At 39.9% G+C, this 19507-nt stretch overlaps 1 protein-coding gene across 1 annotated transcript; it reads left to right on the top strand.

Annotated features, from left to right (window-relative positions):
* The first annotated feature begins 3367 nt into the window (after positions 1 to 3367).
* LOC110901382 lies at positions 3368 to 19119 on the top strand. Its single transcript, XM_022148213.1, has 4 exons — positions 3368 to 3517; positions 3596 to 4088; positions 18461 to 18576; positions 18982 to 19119. The coding sequence occupies exons 1-4, from the start codon at positions 3368 to 3370 to the stop codon at positions 19117 to 19119; spliced, it is 897 nt and encodes a 298-aa protein (XP_022003905.1).
* Positions 19120 to 19507: the final 388 nt, after the last annotated feature.

Here is a 19507-nt window from a genome sequence, read left to right on the forward strand (position 1 = left end):
TCTTGTGTTCGAATTCGTTCGCTAGTTATCCACTGCCAATAATTTAAACACCTAATAACTAATAAACTAGTTGAACTCGAGCATTAGAAATAGATCTCTAAACAAGCCAAGCTCGAGCACATGCTCTCTTAACTTAAATGACCTGAGTTCAAGGTTAGGCGCGCTCAGGCTTAGCTCAGCTGGCCTACTAGGGGTGTGTACAAGCACCAAATTGATATCACACTAAGATATTACTTAAGGATTGACTTCTAACTAAATTTTTCATATGTAACTTTGATATTAACTTTCAACTAATGTAAGCAGATAACAAGGTGATGGACTTAAGGTCTATCATATGCACCTTATTGCTTTGGAGTAACATAAATAGCTCAACCTCGTGAGCTTGACACCATAACCACAAAAATGAGTATTAATATATTCAGTGTGGTTTGTGTTAGAATATATTAATTAAGTTAGGATAGTTATTTTATTCTTCTTTTTAACGGCCAACAGAATCAATCCTAAGCACTTTTGGGGCACTCACTGGACTAAACGGAGTACTCCGAGAGTAACCTAATTCCACCACCAATTCCGGGGAAAACCCGGTAACCCACCCGCCCGTAGACACAACAGTGGAATTACCTTTAAAACACGTTTAGCTCAAGGATCGAACCTAAGTTTAGCTCAAGGATCGAATCTAAGTTTCCCTGGGTCCCCTATCATTGCCCACCAGTGCGTCACTCTGTACCAAGTGAGAGTTGAACCTGCATCTCTCAAGAGAAATGCAAGCCTTTCACCACTTGATCTAGAGATGATTGGCTTATTTTGTTTTATTCTAGTTATTGAATTGTAATATCTACTTTTTATATAGAGTCTATCAATTGTAATCAGAATTGAATCCATAACAAGGGAAAAGATCAAATAGGAAGTTTATTTTAGCTAGGAAGTATAGGAAGCAATAGGATTAGGACATGTGGCAAGATTTAAAATAAAGAAAAATGGTATTTTAGTAATCCAACCCTTTCTTCTTCCTTTTCAAAACCCAGTAACTTCAAAACCCACCATTTTCAAAACCCACCATCTTCAACCATTTCTTCACTTTCTATCTCAATAATCACTACATTATAATGCGATTTTCATCACCAATCAATGATTCAAACACCCGATCAACGTGTTCTTCAGCTTTTTTGAACAGTTTAATTTAGTACAAAACTATTGTCATGGTTCAATGCGTTTTAGAGAGAACACTTTCTTTGGTGTTTTTAGGCAATTGCGTTTTAGAACTAAAACATTTTTATGTGTTTTTTGGCCATTGCGTTTTAGAAAAACACATTTCCTGAAGTGTTTTTGGTGCATTGCGTTTTAGGTAAAACACCCTTTTAGGTGTTTTCAGTCCATTACGTTTTACAGAGAACACTTTCTTTTGTTTTTTAGGCAATTGCGTTTTAGAATGAGTCATTTTTAAGTGTTTTCTGGTCATTGCGTTTTACAAATAAGACATTCTTTTTTGTGTTTTTGGTGCATTGCGTTTTAGGTAAAACACTTTTTTATGTGTTTTCAGTCCATTGTGTTTTAGAAAACAGACATTTTAAGTGTTTTCTTGCCATTGCGTTTTAGAAATAAGACATTTGTATGTGTTTTTGGTGCATGTAAAACACATTTTTATGTGTTTTCAGTCCATTGCGTTTTAGAAAGTACATTTTCTTTTTAGTTTTTAGGCTATTGCGTTTTAGAAATAAGACATTTCTTTGTGTTTTCTGGCCATTGCGTTTTACAAATAAGACATTTCTTTGTGTTTTTGGTGCATTGCGTTTTAGAAAAATGTCATTTTTTAGGTTTTACGCAACTGGGTTTTTTCCATTGCGTTTTACGCAACTGGGTTTTCAAAAAAAATTTTTCGAAAATATAGCAATAGTATACTCGTTTTAAAGATAAAAAAACGCTCGTTTTTTTGGTGCAATTTTTATAAAAAAATAATATCGTATGAAAGAGTTATTAACGTTTAAAAAATGGGGGGAATTGGAGGAGAGAGAAACTATTGCCTTGGATTGACTAGAATGCCCCTAAACAAACTCACGCGCCTCTTTTCTTCCCTTCAATTTCCATCATTTAATCTTAGCCCTTGATTAACTAAATGGATGGTCAAGATCACTTCCTAGCCTTCCTAGCCAAATAAACTTCCTATTGTATCTCCACCCTCCATAACAATTATTCTTTGCGTCCCAATATGGTATAAGCCAGGTTAATCAACCGGGAACCGAAAAAAAATGTTATGAATATTATTAAACATTTACCATGAAGATCAAGATTTACCTCTAGATTTACCAAGCAAGTGGACGAACTCTTTGTCAAACTTAGGGATAGCTTTGTCTACTAAATAGTTAATCTTGTCTACCAAATAGTTAACCTTGTCTACCAAATAGTTAACCTTTTTGTAGTATAAATACTAGCTCAAGTTAGAAGAAAAAAATGCACCTCATGTATATACTTTCATAAGTTATACAATTCTCTTCTTCTTTCTCTTATAACATTTCTAAAGTTATTAAAGTTTTAGCACTAATCTTGTGTTAATTCTTGTTATATTATAACACGTTATCAGCACGAGTCGCTTATATCCTAATCAGAGAAGACCTTAAGCCCAAAGATATCCATCATAAGCAATGTAAGCACTTAATTAACTTTATAATTTACTTTGAAAAAAAAAATTAATTACAAAAGAACATTTTAATATACATATTTCATAACTATGGGACTACTAACAATATAATATTTAATTATGCATCTAACTTTACTTTTATCGCCGTAACTACGGGACTACTAACAATCTAACATTTAATTATGCATCTTACTTTTACTTTTATCGCAACTAACTTTTATTTATATACACACGCTCACATTTCATTTAGAGTTTACGTTTATTTATATATACTAACATTTTTATTCTTATTATTATGCATCCTAATTTTATATCTTATAAAATAACATTTATGTAGTACATCATTTATATATATATATATATATATATATATATATATATATATATATATATATAACCGTTATATAACGGCTATAAAACGGTAATATAACCGTTGCAAAACGGTTATAATTTACCACTATAAATTACCAACTATCAATCTCATTTTTTTTCACAATAAACACTCTTCTTCTCAAGGTTATTCAAGAAAAAATTTCGAAGATGATTCACCCGGTTTTAATATTTGTCGGCATAATATTAATATTGTTGCCGACCTTAATGTATGGGCTTCCACCTCATCTTTTTAGTACTTATGTATTCATTTATTTGTTCATAGCTGAACCTATGTATATTATCTCATTTTTAATGAGTATTTAGATTTTAATATTTATCTTATTTATGTTTAGCAACAAAATGGCAAACATCGCAAAAATTGAATTCCCAGCTCTTAATATCACCGGAGAAAATTATATGCCGTGGACGGCACATGTTAAGAGACATCTCAAATCAATGGGTGTTTTGGAAACGATAACGGAGGGGAATAAATGTAGCGATCAAGACAAGGCAAAAGCCGATGTCTTCCTCCACAAACACATTGATGAGATGTTGTAATTTGAATATTCAAATTGTGAGGATCCATAGGTTTTGTGGGAAGATTTAAAAAGCAGATTCGATCATCAGAGGGAAGTTTTACTTCCCACTGCTAGAGATGAATGGAACAATCTCAGGTTCCAAGATTTTAAAAAGGTGAATAAATACACCTCTGCTTTGTTCAGAACATGCTCAACACTCCGATTCTGTGGGCAAACTGTTACGGAGGAAGATATGTTAGAGAAAACTTTCTCCACATTTCATGCATCAAATATAAACTTGCAACAACAATATCGGTTGCAAAGGTTTCAAAGATATTATGATCTAAATTCATTTCTCCTCGTAGCAGAGAAAAACAATGAGCAACTAATGAAAAATCATCAAGCTCGTCCCACTGGATCATTAGCCTTCCTAGAAGCAAATGCTTTTATTAATGATGATACTAAAGACTCTGGAAGAAAATGGGGACGAGGCCGTGGCCGTGGCCATTTTGGTAAAGGTAATGGTCGCAACCATTCCTTCAAAGGAAATAATAATTTTCGAGGTAATTCCCATGGTCGTGGACGTGGTCGTGGTCGTGGTCGAAATCAAAGAACCCCCAATTACCATCCTTTAAGTTGTGTAATACATGTCCCCTGTGTTCAATATATTTGAAGATTTAGGAACACAAACACAGTCGTGCTTTTAGCTTTACTAAATAAATCCTGAATATCCTGGGATAAACCCTTAATATCCTGGGGATAAACCCTGATTTTCATGCGCTACAGGTGAGAGTGTACAAACTCCAAGACTTAGAAAGGTGAAAACCTTTAAACCTTAGAGAGTATGAAAATACCCTTTGATGAGAGAGGGTGATCAATCCTCATATACCTTTAGGATCCAGGATATAGCCAATAGTAACGAAATTGTCAGCCACTTTTACATGAACTGGTCCCGCTACCTTGAACTATCCCTAGATAACTTGCACTCCAGGCGGGGTGTTTAAACCCAGTTCGAGAGAAAGGTGAATACCTTTAAACCTGTGAAGGGATCAGGATCCCTCAAACGTGAGAGAGGGGGCTAATCCTCTAATCTTTCGAGTTATCCTGAGCGTATATCCTGGAGCATATTCTGCAAAACATCCTTAAACTAAGGTGGGTGTTAGCTTGGCTAACACCCCTCCGATGCTTAAGTCAGTATTGGGTTTGAAAGAATATATAAACTCAAATATATTGAAAACAGATAGAATTCATACCATTATGAGTTAGAAATTAAATTCTAAACTCACCTGAAATAAAGCTTTAGATGTATAGCATTCCAGGATCTTGGTAGCATATCCCCTTCCATATTCTTGAGTCGATATGCTCCGTTTCCTGCCTCTGATTCGATCTCATAGGGTCCTTCCCACTTTGGAGCTAATTTTCCATTGGCAGGATTAGTAGTATTCCGAAAAGCTTTTCTTAACACCCAATCCCCAACTTGAAACCTCCTAGTCCTTATATTCTTGTTGTATGCTCTGGATATCCTCTATTGATATGCTGCCATCCTTAGCTTTGCTGCATCTCTTGTTTCATCCACAGTATCTAATTCTTGGCACATAGCTTCAGGATTCTGCTCAGGATCCCGGAGATTGGATCCTGCCGTAGGTATTGTTAGGGCTGGATTTTTATGACCTATGATCCTTACTTGATATCCTAACAAGTGATCCTTGTTTCTTTGGCAGATAGTGATCCTCAGAAGAGCTCCAGGATCATGATCATGGATCATCCTAAGGATCCTCATACTAACGATTGTTCTCTTTGGATTTAATGTTGTTTTGCAGGAATTACGAGTTGGACTTGGTCTTAGCAACGTAAACAGGGAATCTGTCACGCTAATTTTGCACATGCATAATCAAAGATGGACGTTATGGAGAATATGGAAACTCAACACAATTCAAGGGCAATTAATCAGGCTAAATTTACTTCTATTTCTAAAGGGGGTAACGAGCTAGTAGTTAGGTGATTTGCCTAGTATGACCACACACACTTATATAAAGGGCACTCTTCAGCATTCGGAAGACACAACACATTTCTCACACGCTTTAGCATACGATACTATAGAGATCCTTGTACCTAGCTCGTTACCATCCGAAGTTGTAAACATTGTTTGTTATATTGAAGTTTGGTGATCGGTAGTTTCCATCACCCGAGGTTTTTTATGCCGGAGATCATTCATTGATCAAGGGCTTTTTCCTCGTATAAATCCTTGTGTCACTTGTGCAATTTTCATTATAGTGATCCTTATCTTTGTTCATCATACCAAGCATCATTCCCCGTTTACAAAGAGTTTGGTTGCATTATCCTTGTGTGATTTTTGACCAAAACAGTTTGGCGCCCACCGTGGGGCAATTGGTGCTTCATTCATAAGAAAATTTTTCTGTTGGTGATCATTCCGGAAGTGTTGCATGGCTTCATTGTTGAAGAATACTTCCACGGCGATGTCTGCAGTCAATTCATCTAATGGCATTCCACCTTTGCCTCCACCACCAGCTGGATCTCAGAAAAATGCTGAGAAGAGACCAACTCCTATCTTCTCTAAACCTTCATCTTCTGCTCTAACTTCTTCTGCTCCCAGTACTAGTGATATATTTACTTTGATTTTGCAGATGAGGGATCGTATGCAGCAGCAGGATGAAACTAATGACAGGATCCTCAAGGAAATCAGAGATCTCAAAAGGCAAAAGAAAACGGCAGAGGATCATTCCCCACTAATGCCCAAATCTTTGAATTTTGATACTCCGATGATTACTTCTCAGCCATCAGAGGCCCCAGACATTCAACATATGGGTGGATTAAGAGGAGTGCATTTCGGCCCAGCAGCAGTGACTCAGGCATCAGGATCATATTTCCAACCGGCAGGATCCTATACTCAGTATATGGGATCCTTCATGAACTCAGGATCCTCCTTCGTTCCAGGATCATCCTAGGTTCTAGGATCCTCCTTCGTTCCAGGATCATCCCATGTTCAGGGATCCCTTCAGATACCAGGATCCTTGAAGAATTTGCAAACAGGAAGTCCAGATGTCCATCAAGGAGATTTTATTCCGATGCAGACCATTGCTTCCACTGGTCCCTCCATCATCCCAGAATCCCAGCAATATGGATTCACATCCAATGTTCCTAACTTGAACCCGATGGGAGGTAACACTTTTAATAATTCTCATACCACTAACCATGGATTCATGCAGGATACAGGTATCAACCATGCTATGGCCAGAGAACTGCAAAAACTAAAGGATATGATATCAAGTGTTCCAGGGGTAGTCAAACCTATCCCGGAGATTGCAGATAGAAGCCATAAGGTATCTCGTTTTGCACCACCAATTTGTGATGCTGAGATACCCAAAAGATTCCATATCCCTACTATGAAGCTGTATGATGGTACGACGGATCCTGAGGAACACATAGCACAATACAGGGAGAGGATGGAGATCAATCCAATTCCAGAAAGGTTAAAGGAAGCATGTCTGTGCAAGGGATTTGGATCCACTCTTACTGGATCAGCTCTTAAATGGCTGCTAAGTCTTCCCCCTTACTCTATTACTTTGTTTGCTAATTTAGTTAACTTATTCAATAATCAATTTTCTTGTAGTAGAAAATTTGAACGATTGACTAGTGATTTATAGAGGATAACTCAGGGTCATAATGAATCATTAAGGGATTATATAACCAAATTTAGTAAAGAATCCTTGGACATTCCCAACTTGGATGTGGCCACAGCTGTTGAGGCCTTCAAAATGGGATTGCTTAGGGATTCATTGTTCTATGATGATCTTGTTATGACACCATGCAGGAACCTAGATGAAGTAAGAACTCGAGCCCTCAGGTTCATCCGGCTAGAGGATGACAAGAGGATCCAGGAGAGACAAGTAGGACCCTCAAAACAAGAAAAGCAAGGATCCTCTTTCAATAGCAACAAATTCAAATCCTATAACAGAACTGACAACCAGAATGTGCATGCTGTTGACCAAGAAGAGGATGATGAAGATTATCCTCCGATTTCTGAATACTGTTTTTCCGTTGATAACCATGAACTAATCCTTGCAATGCAGAATCTAGGAGAAAAGGCCAGATGGCCCAGAAAAAATGACAAACCAGCCGCAGCTAAAGATAAATCAAAGTGGTGTGCATACCATGAGGATTTTGGGCATTTGACAGAGGAATGCATCGCATTACGAAAGGAAATTGGATATCTGCTGAGCAAGGGGCATTTGAAAGAATTGTTGGGAAGAAAAAAGCAAAGGACTCAGGATCCTGAAAGGATCCCTGAAAGAGCTCCAGCTCCTCCGGCAGATGCACAAGTGATCAACTTTATTTCTGGAGGATCAGACATCTGTGGTACATCCTTCTCAGCAGCTAAAAGGCATGCAAAGGAAGCTAAAATGGATAACGGAGAAAGACCTATACGAACATCAAGTGTCTCGGAAGGAAAAATTATAACCTTTGATGAGGATGATGGAGTTGACATCCAGGATCCTCATCATGATAGTTTAGTTATTACTCTTTTTATTTCTAACCACTTTGTCCGCAGGATCCTTATTGACAGAGGAAGCTTAGTAAACATTATCCAGCTTGATGTTCTGAAGAAAATGGGTATCCCTGAATCAGATATCACACCAAGATCCTCCGTGCTTGTAGGATTTAGTGGCGAAACTAAGAAAACCCTGGGGGACATCAAACTCCCAATTTATGTGGAAGGATTACATAATTATCAAAAATTTTGTGTTATTGACTGTTTGTCTTGCTGCAATGTTATCCTTGGTAGGCCCTGGATACACGATATGAAGGCAGTCCCATCCACCTACCATCAGTGTGTGAAGCTCCCTAGCCCATGGGGAATAATCAAGATCGACAGTGATCAGCAGGAGGCTAAGGATTGTTACACCTCATCAATGAAACCAGCCTCGAAATCAAGGGAGCAATAGCAATTAAAGTATCCTCCAAGGGATGTCTTGGAGGCAAGAGACCAGGATGTGGACGAAATCCTCTTGGATCCTGATGATCCTGAATCCAAAGTCTACATCGGATCAGGGATCCTTGATAAAATGAAAGAAGACATAGTATCCTTCCTCAAAAGAAGAAAATCTACCTTTGCATGGAAACATGAAGATATGACAGGTATATCTAAGGATATTATCACTCATAAACTTGGCATTGACAGGTCAATTAAACCGATCCATCAAAAAAGGAGGAAGTTTGCACCAGAAAGAAATGCCATTATCCAGGAAGAGGTAGAAAGACTACTACGAGCAGGTATGATTAGAGAAGTGAAGTATCCAAAATGGCTGGCCAATGTGGTTGTTGTTCAAAAGAAAAATGGAAAGTGGAGGGTATGTATCGATTTCACTGATTTGAATAAGGCGTGTCCCAAGGATCCTTTCCCATTACCCCACATTGACTCCATGGTGGATGCAACGGCGGGTCATGAACTGTTAACCTTTATGGATGCATCATCTGGATTCCAACAAATTCAGATGGAACCATCTGACCAAGAGGATACGGCCTTTATGACCCCAACCGGTTTATATTGTTATATTGCTATGCCTTTTGGATTAAGAAATGCAGGTGCAACATATCAAAGGCTGGTGAATATGATGTTCAAAGATCAAATTGGACAAACTATGGAAGTGTACATAGACGATATGGTGGTGAAATCCAAAAAAGCTGAGGATCACCTAAGTGACTTGGAGGAAGCATTTGATATCCTTGATAATTATAACATGAAGCTTAATCCTTCAAAATGTCACTTTGGTGTTAAAGCAGGTAAATTCTTAGGATATATGGTAACCCAGAGGGGCATTGAAGCAAGCCTGGAACAAATCAAAGCATTGGTGAATATCAAATCCCCTGCCAACGCTAAGGATGTACAAAGGCTAACAGGCAGGATAGCAGCTCTAAACAGATTCATATCCAAATCCTCAGAAAAGTGTAAAGAATTCTATGATATCCTAAGAAAGAACAAGAAATTCGAATGGACTAAAAAGCATGAGAATGCTTTACAAGCCCTAAAAGAATACATGTCATCAGCCCCAGCATTGATGAAACCAGAAAAAGGAGATGTGTTATCCTTATACCTTGCGGTATCCTCAAAAGCAGTAAGTGCAGTCCTTGTTAAGGATCATGAAGGTACACAATATCCTGTCTATTATGTAAGTAAGAGTTTACTTGATGCTGAATCCAGGTATTCTCACCTTGAAAAACTTATTCTTGCACTGATTATGGCATCTACTAAACTAAGACATTATTTTGAAACCCATGTTATTGTTGTTAGAACTAATTTTCCAATTAAGAATGTCCTCATGAAACCAGAGATGTCCGGAAGAATGGCTAAGTGGGCAGTAAAGCTTAGTGCCCATGATATAAGATATGAGCCTAGAACAGCCATCAAATCCCAAGCATTAGCAGACTTTGTGGCTGATTTCAGTAGTGATTTACAAAAGGAAGCCGAATTGGAAGTCCAGCAGCTGGATGAAACCAAGGATCCTTGGATACTACATACTGACGGATCCTCAAATGTTAAAGGCACGGGGCTTGGTATACTACTAAAATCGCCACAGGGGGACATAATACCCCATTCCATATCTTGTGAGTTCCAAGCCACTAATAATGAGGCTGAATACGAAGCCTTAATCGCTGGTTTGCAAATCGCTAAGCATATGAGGATCAGGTATCTTGAGGTATACGTGGATTCATTGTTAATCACCAATCACTTTAATGGATCCTATGCTGTTAAAGGGGAAAAACTAACCACATATTTAGAGATAGTCAAAGAACTGGCACTCTCCTTTGTTTCCTTCAGTTTGACACAGGTATCAAGGGAGGAAAATACAGAAGCTAATGCATTGGCCAATCTAGGATCATCTTTGAAGATCCCAGAGGATATAAGTATCCCCATCATCCATATCTTGGCTCCTGCTATTGAAAATCAGGTGGCCATGGAAATAGAAGAGGATTCTGCAATGATCCCTAGTGAGGATACTCAATCTTGTTCAGGATCATGGATCTCATCAATCATGAGATACTTACAACACGGAGAGATTCCTACGGGAGAGAATCCTAGGGCTTTCAGGATTAAGGTATCTCAGTTCACAATCTTAAATAACATACTGTATAAGCGATCTCTTGCAGGACCATATTTAAGATGTATCGAGGATCCTGAAGTTCAAGAAGTGTTAAAAGATTTCCATGAAGGAGATTGTGGAAACCACACTGGGGGCAGGGCATTGTTCTCAAGGATCTTAAGGACAGGACACTACTGGCCAACTATGAAAAGGGATGCTGTGGAGTATGCTAAGAAGTGTGATCCTTGTCAAAGACACAGCAATATCCTTCATCAGCCGGCTGAATTTCTACATCCTATACCATCCTCTTGGCCATTTATGAGATGGGGGATGGATATAGTTGGCAAACTCCCTAAGGCACCTGGTGGAAAAGTATTCATGCTTGCTATGACTGACTACTTCTCCAAGTGGATAGAGGCTGAAGCTTTTGCCCAAGTCAGAGAGAAGGAAGTTATATCCTTTATTAAGAGAAACATTATAACTAGATTTGGCATTCCTTCCGAAATTGTATGTGATAATGGTTCCCAATTTATTGGGAGCAGGACTACTAACTTTTGTGACAGTTGGGGGATTAAGATGATAACATCAACACCAGTCCACCCACAAGCCAATGGTCAAGCAGAATCATCCAACAAGATCATCATCAACAATCTGAAGAAGAAACTTGGATCCAAGAAGGGGAAATGGGCAGAGGAATTACCTTATGTGCTTTGGGCTGATAGGACAACCCCCAAGAATGCTACTGGTCAAACACCCTTCTCTTTGGTGTTTGGGGCAGAATCAGTGATCCCAACAGAAATGGTGGTTCCAACTGCTAGAACAAGTACCCGTGATCCTGAGGAGAATGATGCAAACCTGGCTCAAGACTTGGATACTATTGAAGAAATCAGGGATCTGGCTAGGATAAGGATGGCTAGCTACCAACAAAGAATGGCTGGTGCTTACAACAAAAATGTCAGGATAAGGAAATTCCAAGTGGGGGATATGGTATTAAGAAAAGCATTCCAAAATACCACCAACCCTGCTGATGGGAAATTGGCACCAAAATGGGAAGGCCCTTATTTGATTGAAGCCGAAGCAGGAAAGGGGGCATATAGATTGCTTACCATGGAAGGTAATCTGTTACCAAGAGCCTGGAATGCTGTCCACTAGAAAAAATATTTCATGTGAGCAGGATCCTTCTGGCATGAATGATCCTTACATTGGAAGTATCCTTCAAGGATCCCTGAAGCATCAATGATCCTTACTCTGGTAATGTCCTAAGCTTGAACTCTTATTTACATATCTTCTTATTTAAGGATAAGGATCATGTATCCTTCATCCTTCTCTCACGAGATTTTGAGTTCTGATAAGTCCAGGTATCCTTAGCATAATGTCGACAATCTTCAGAAGCGACTCAGATCCTTGGGTTCAACCCCAGTTATTTGGGCTTGTCCCCAGTTATCCTTGGGCTTGTCCCCAGTTTTCGCCTGTAGCGCACGATGATCCTGGTATAGCTCACGTCTTTGGGACCAGTACTCGCTTTAGGGGCTGATAACCCCATCGTACTGGATATACCTAGGATCCTACGTATAATGGTAGATGTAGCATACATCCGTTCCTAAGGTTTCTAACGTTTTCACGTTAGCTAAGGTTTTGGCATTTTCATGTCACTAAGTTTGGATAGTCGCCAGTGAGGGCCATACTCCAGTTTACATACGATCCTTGGGCTTGTCCCCAGTTATCCTTCGGGCTTGTCCCTAGTTATCCTTCGGGCTTGTCCCCAGTTACCCTTCGGGCTTGTCCCCAGTGATCCTTTGGGCTTGTCCCCAGTTACTCACTTATCTATGATATTGGCTTAGTCCCAAGTTATATTCTATTTTTCAGGTTTTCGAAGTTAAACAATTAAGGATCCTTAATCCTTATTATCCATTAAAGTTTTACTTATGGTTATCCTGATTAAAGGTTAGGATCCTAACTTGGATCCTCAGGTATGATCCTTGACTATTTTTAAATTTCATTCATTATTCATTTGAATAACCCTTAGACCTTGACAACTGAACCTATGATCCTTAAAACGAACTACTTTTTGGAAGTTTTCAACTATAGGATACTTGATCATGGATCGTATCCTAAATTTCTTAAACATAACTTGCTTAACTTTTCTTACTCAAACAAATATATATCAAAACAATTGGAAATTAAAAGGATAAACAAGGATAACAACGCAAGATAAGCCAAAAAGATTAAAGTTATTTTATTAACAAAAGTTTAAAACCCTTCAAAGTTGTCAAAATTGCCAACCCACGTTTCTACCAGCAAAATGTGGCCCGTCCACATGGGTTGGCAAAGGGTGTCCATTGTTCACGCGGTCATAGCAAGTGCAGGAAATTAAAAGCGGCAGGATCACAATGGCTTCATCCCCCAAACAGAGGATCCCTCCACCATATGTAATCCTACCTATTGTTCACAGGATCCTAGATCCTCAACCCTAAACCTATTGTTCAAATACAAACCATAATTGTTTTAAAACATCACAACCATCAAACAAAAAATTGGGCTCCGGCTAAGTCTCGAAATGTCCGTCATTGCCCAATCCTGCAGCTCAATCCTTAGCCGCACCATCACCACCAGCTCCGCTTGCCTCTCCAGCATGATCCTTGCCAGCGCCTCCACCCTCAAGCATCGAGATCTCCTCAGCCTCCTCATCATCCTCCAACTTTGCCAGCCTCGCCTTCCAGCCCTCTACGTCCCATGTGCCCTTGTCGAAGGCAGGATCCTGAGCCTCCATAGCCATCTGCAGCTGGATCTTGTACATGGCTATCGCAGCAGAGACCTTGGCATCCTGGGTGATCTCATGCTTCTCATAGTCAAAGTTGATCAGCATCTTGGCAGCATCATCCTTGGTGGCCCGGAGCTCCTTCTCAAGATCAGCTATCTTAAGATCCTTCGGCACACCCACTTGTTGGAGGTCAGCAATCTGGCGGTCTTGATCCTCGACATGGCCAACATACGTCTCTATCTCAGCAAATTTCTGCAAGGAAGACAAGGCATAACATCAGAAACAAGTGATCCTCAAAACTGTCAGGATACACAAACAGGGGCAGTGATCCTTACCTCGTTGAAGTAATCCAGAAACTGTTGGCGGAGCAGGGGCAAACCTTGGAGATCCTCGGCTTCAGAGGCCTTTCTCTTCTTTCCTTTTCCCCTAATAGGTGCTTTAGGGGCCGACGCACTTGGGCTAGCAGGAGTCTTCTTCCTTGAGGATTTGACATTAGTAAGATTAGCAATACCGAACTTGGAAGCAGACTTAGAGGATTTTCCAGCACCTACACAACCAAAACAAGATAAGTATCTTAATTCTATTTGACTCTCATTATATATATACTCCTTAAAAAAGGATACTTACTTGACATTGTAACAGAAGCAGAGGATACTTCCTGAGAATCCTGGGTGATGATCTGGAAAGTTCTTATTTCAGGATCAAGCTTCCTAAAGGCCAGCAGTCTCTCTTTGGCAGCAGGTGTCAACTTCAGATGAGAGATGGAGATAACTGCACAAAAAATAACAGAACATCAGTAATCCTTATGCTATAGGATAGGTCCTACGGTGATCCTTCCAGGATCCTCTATCCTACCATGAGTAGCCCACTCCTTGGGCAAATCCTTCCCATCAGGGATGGTTTCTCTCCTTACAAAAAAGAACCGCCGCTTCCAGTTCAGGTCATTTTTGGTAACTTTGAGAACAGGGTGATCCTCTCCAGCTTTTCGTTTAAACAAGTACCGGTGGGATCCAAAAGTGGTGAGATCGTACATCTCAGCCAACTCCGCCATGCCGAGGTCAATCCCTTCTTGTTCAATGATCCTTTCAAGGGTGTATAACACCCTCCAGATCATCGGCATAGCCTGGATGTAATAGATGCCGGTAAGGGAGAAAAAGGATTGGGTAAACTGAGGAAAAGGATACGAGTATCCTATCATGAAAGGAGTGACCGGAAAAGCTACCCAAGTCTCTGAGATGTGATCGCTCAGAGCGGTAGAGTCAAAAGATTTAAAGAAGGTGTCCGCCGGAAAACAATGACGGATTTTGTCAATTTGAGAATCAGTAAAACAACACCTCTCGGTGGGGGAATCCTTGATGATCCCTTGACCCTTCAAGGGGCTGCTCTTCTTAGGATCCTTACAGGGAGAGTTCCGGAGCAACATCTTTCGCAGAACGATGGAAAAAGAAAGAAAAACAGAGTAAGCAAGAGAGAAGGAGAAGGGGAATACCTGTTCAATCCTCTGATCGCGGTTATAAAGAGAAGAGTCCTTGAATTTAAATGCAAACGATCCTATCCCCATTTCTATTTATAATGATGATTTGTGTAGGGCTGTCATCTCCATGACGTCAGATCGCAACGGATAGTTCATTCTTAACGGCTACATATCCGTTGAGTTAGTTATAGATAAGATTCAGCAAAATATAACTCGTTTATATTACATAAATACTCCTTATATTTTGGGGGCAATTGTTAGGGCTGGATTTTTATGACCTATGATCCTTACTTGGTATCCTAACAAGTGATCCTTGTTTCTTTGGCAGATAGTGATCCTCAGAAGAGCTCCAGGATCAGGATCATGGATCATCCTAAGGATCCTCATACTAACGATTGTTCTCTTTGGATTTAATGTTGTTTTGCAGGAATTACGAGTTGGACTTGGTCTTAGCAACGTAAACAAGGAATCTGTCACGCTAATTTTGCATATGCATAATCAAAGATGGACGTTATGGAGAATATGGAAACTCAACACAATTCAAGGGCAATTAATTAGGCTAAATTTACTTCTATTTCTAAAGGGGGTAACGAGCTAGTAGTTAGATGATTTGCCTAAAATATGACCACACACACTTATATAAAGGGCACTCTTCAGCATTCGGAAGACACAACACATTTCTCACACGCTTTAGCATACGATACTATAGAGATCCTTGTACCTAGCTCGTTACCATCCGAAGCTGTAAACATTGTTTGTTATATTGAAGTTTGGTGATCGGTAGTTTCCATCACCCAAGGTTTTTTATGCCGGAGATCATTCATTGATCAAGGGCTTTTTCCTCGTATAAATCCTTGTGTCACTTGTGCAATTTTCATTATAGTGATCCTTATCTTTGTTCATCATACCAAGCATCATTCCCCGTTTACAAAGAGTTTGGTTGCATTATCCTTGTGTGATTTTTGACCAAAACAGGTATCACCATTTCTGTTGGGATTACCGCTTCTGCTCCAAATACTAAGGAGAAAGGAGTTTGGCCAGTTACATTCTTTATTGTTGTCCTGTCAGCCCACAAAACAAAGCGTAGTTCTTCTGCCCATCTTCCTTTTTTAGCTCCTAGTCTCTTTTTCAGGTTGTTGACTATTATCTTGTTTGAGGATTCTGCTTGCCCATTTGCTTGGGGATGCACTGGTGTAGATGTGATCATTTTAATTCCCCAACTCTTGCAAAAGTCAGTAGTCCTCTTACTTATGAACTGAGAACCATTGTCACATATTATCTTGGCAGGTACTCCAAACCTGGTCAGGATATTTCTCTTTATGAAGGATACTACTTCTTGGTCTCTAACTTGGACAAATGCTTCAGCTTCAACCCATTTAGAAAAATAGTCAGTCATTGCTAGCATAAAAACTTTTCCTCCTGGAGCTTTTGGCAACTTTCCTACTATGTCCATTTCACACTTCATGAATGGTCAAGGGGAAGCTATAGGATATAATGGTTCAGCTGGTTGATGCAATATGTTGCTATACCTCTGACATGCATCACATCTTCGAGCGTATTATGCAGCGTCTTTCTTCATTGTCGGCCAATAGTATCCTGTTCTCAACACTTTTGAGAACAAAGATCTGCCCTCAGTGTGGTTACCACAATCCTCTTCATGTATATCCTGAAGCACTTCCATGGCCTCAGGATCCTTCAAGCATCTTAGGTATGGACCTGCAAGAGATTTCTTATACAAAATATTATTTATAATGGTGAATCGTGATACCTTCATCCTAAATGCCTTAGGATTTTCGTCTTCAGGAATGTGTCCTTCCTTGAGATATCTTATGATTTGAGTCATCCAGGATTCAGTATTCTCGTCGGGATCATGACCAGGATCTTGAATGTTGGTTACCTCCTTATCCTGAGTCTTGTATAGATCTGTTTTGGTCAAAAATCAAGCAATGATAATGCAACCAAACTTTCTGTTGTGAGGTATGATGCTTGAATCAATGAACAATATTAAGGATCACTCTGAAATGTAATGAACAAGTGACACAGAGATTTATATGAGGAAAAAGCCCTTGATCAATGAATGATCCCCGGCATAAAAAACCTCAGGTGATGGAAACTACCGATCACCAACTCAAATTAAACAAGAAATGTATTACAACTTCGGATGATAGCGAGCTAATTACAAGGATCACTATAGTGTAATGTGCACAAAGGTGTGTAATCGCCAAGTGAATTGTCAAGAGCTGGTGAGAGCAGTTACGAGTGTGTGTGTTAAGCTAAAAATAGCCAAGTGTTTCTATTTAGCTCGCTATCCCCTTTAAAAATGGAAAATATCTAAGCTAACAAACATTCCGCATTTGGTGCAAGTCCCCCACGACCTCCATAACGTCCATTTTAGTCATGCACGTGCGGAATAAATATGGAATATGCTCTAGGAATATCGCCAAGATCAAGTCCAAGCTCGTACTCTTGCAAAACAACATCATATTCAAAGTAGACAATCGTTAGTATAAGGATCCTTACGATGATCCATGATCCTGATCCTGCAATACTTCTGAGGATCACTAACTCAAACAGAAGTGAGGATCACTAAACCCAACAGTAATTGAGGATCACTGATCATTGGAAAATCCTCCCCTAACAATTGCCCCCAAAATATAAGGAGTAATAATGGAGATAACGAGTTATATTTTCTGTTCTTATCCTCAACGAATCAGTCGGATAACTAGCCGTTATAAGCGGACTAGCCGTTAACATCCTGACGTCACTGAAGTGACCATCCTGCAAAATCATCATTATAAATTGAAGTTAGAGATAAGGATTAGAGAGCATTTAAATTCGTGTGTTTCCTCTTTAAATCCTCATTCGAAGACTTGATCTAGTATTTCTCTTTCCTTTCTCTCTTCATCTTCTCACTCTGTTTCTCTTCTTCACCACCGTCATAATCAAGATGATGCTGAGATCCTCACCGGCTAAGGATCATAAGAAGGACAGCCCCTTGAAAAGCCAAGGGATCATAAAAGATTCTGCAAAAGAACGTTGCTGCTTCACCGATCCACAGATAGACAGAATCCGCCATTGTTTTCCGGCGAATACCATTTTCAAACCATTTGATCCCACCGTTCTGAGTGATTTCGTATCTGAGAATTGGGTAGCTTTCCCGGTCACCCCATTCACAATAGGATACACATACCCTTTTCCAGATTTCACCCAATCCTTCTTCTCTCTCACTGGCATCTCTTACATCCAAGCGATGCCCATAATCTGGAGGGTCTTGATCACCCTTGAAAGGATCATAGAGCAGCAAGATATTGATCTGGGAATATCAGAGCTCGCAGAGATGTACGACCTTGTAAGCCATGGGTCTCACCGGTATCTACTCAAACATAAACCTGGTGAAGAACATCCCATCTTCAAAGCTACTAAGAATGACACCAACTGGAAATGGCGATTCTTCTTTGTCAGAAGGAATTCTATCCCTGATGGAAAGGATCTGCCTAGAAAATGGACCACTCATGGTAGGATAGAGGATCCTTAGAAGGATCACCGGGTGAGTTTGCTTCTGATCAGGATCACTAACATATTTCTATTTCTTTTGTGCAGCTATTTCTGTTTCACATATCATCAAAACACCCGCAACAAAGGAAAGGCTTGCCGCCTTTCGGAGACTTGATCCTGCAAAAAGATCATTTAAAACAAAGACCCAGGATTCTCAAGAGGTATCCTCAGGTTCTGTCACCATGTCAAGTAAGTATCCATGTTTATATGTAATTAAATGGTTAAATTAAAATGAAATAAGGATACTTATCTGTTTTGAATGTGTAGGTGCTGGAAAATCTTCAAGATCTGCCTCCAAATTCAGTGTCACTAATCTTGACACTGTCCGATCCTCAAAGAAGAAGCTTGCTGCCAGTCCAACTGTCATGATCCCCAAGGCAACCACTTCTAAAGGCAAGGGTGGCAAGAAAAGGAAGACCTCTGAGGCTGACAATCTACAAGGCTTGCCTCTGATCCGTCATCAGTTCCTTGAGTACTTTTCTGATGTAAGGATCACTGACTTAGCTTAAATATCCTGCTCACTTGAGGATCACGTGATCCTGAACTTTGCACTGTCTTCTTTGCAGAAATTTACTGAAATCGAGGACTATGTTGGGAACGTTGAAGGGCTGGAAGGGAAATACTCGGACCTCCAACAAGTATCGGTGCTCAAGGATCACAAGATTGCTTCTCTTGAAAAGGACCTCAATGATGCCAAAACCTAGATGGCTAAAGTTCTGATCAACGCTAACTATGAGAAGCACGAGCTCATGGAGGGTGCTAAAGTCTCCGCTGCCATTGCCATGTACAAGACCAAGCTGCAGATGGCCCAAGAAGCTCAGGATCCTGATTTTGACAGGAGCAACTGGGACATTGAGGGCTGGAAGGCTAGGCTAGCTGAGCTGGAGGATGAAGAGGAGGCTGAAGAGGTTCTGGCAATCGAGAGTGGCAAGGATCAGGCCGGTGGAGAGGCAAGTGGAGCTGGACGAGCTGGAGATGGTGATGCAGCGAAGGTGTAAGCTGCAAGGATGGGCGATGATGGACACTTCTAGACATAGCCGGAGCCCATTTTTAAGTTTAGTTGTTTGGTTATGATGTTTTTGTTGAACAATG

This window comes from Helianthus annuus, chromosome 11 (genome assembly GCF_002127325.2).
Source record: "Helianthus annuus cultivar XRQ/B chromosome 11, HanXRQr2.0-SUNRISE, whole genome shotgun sequence".
Taxonomy (NCBI): domain Eukaryota; kingdom Viridiplantae; phylum Streptophyta; class Magnoliopsida; order Asterales; family Asteraceae; genus Helianthus; species Helianthus annuus.

Bases quoted from the DNA above. Each gene is read 5' to 3' on its own strand.
- LOC110901382 (XM_022148213.1), top strand. From the start codon at position 3,368: ATGGCAAACATCGCAAAAATTGAATTCCCAGCTCTTAATATCACCGGA. The intron at 3,518-3,595 runs GCAAAAGCCGAT...GAGGATCCATAG, and splicing joins AATGTAGCGATCAAGACAAG to GTTTTGTGGGAAGATTTAAA. The intron at 4,089-18,460 runs GTAATTCCCATG...TCTTTTGTGCAG, and splicing joins AGGAAATAATAATTTTCGAG to CTATTTCTGTTTCACATATC.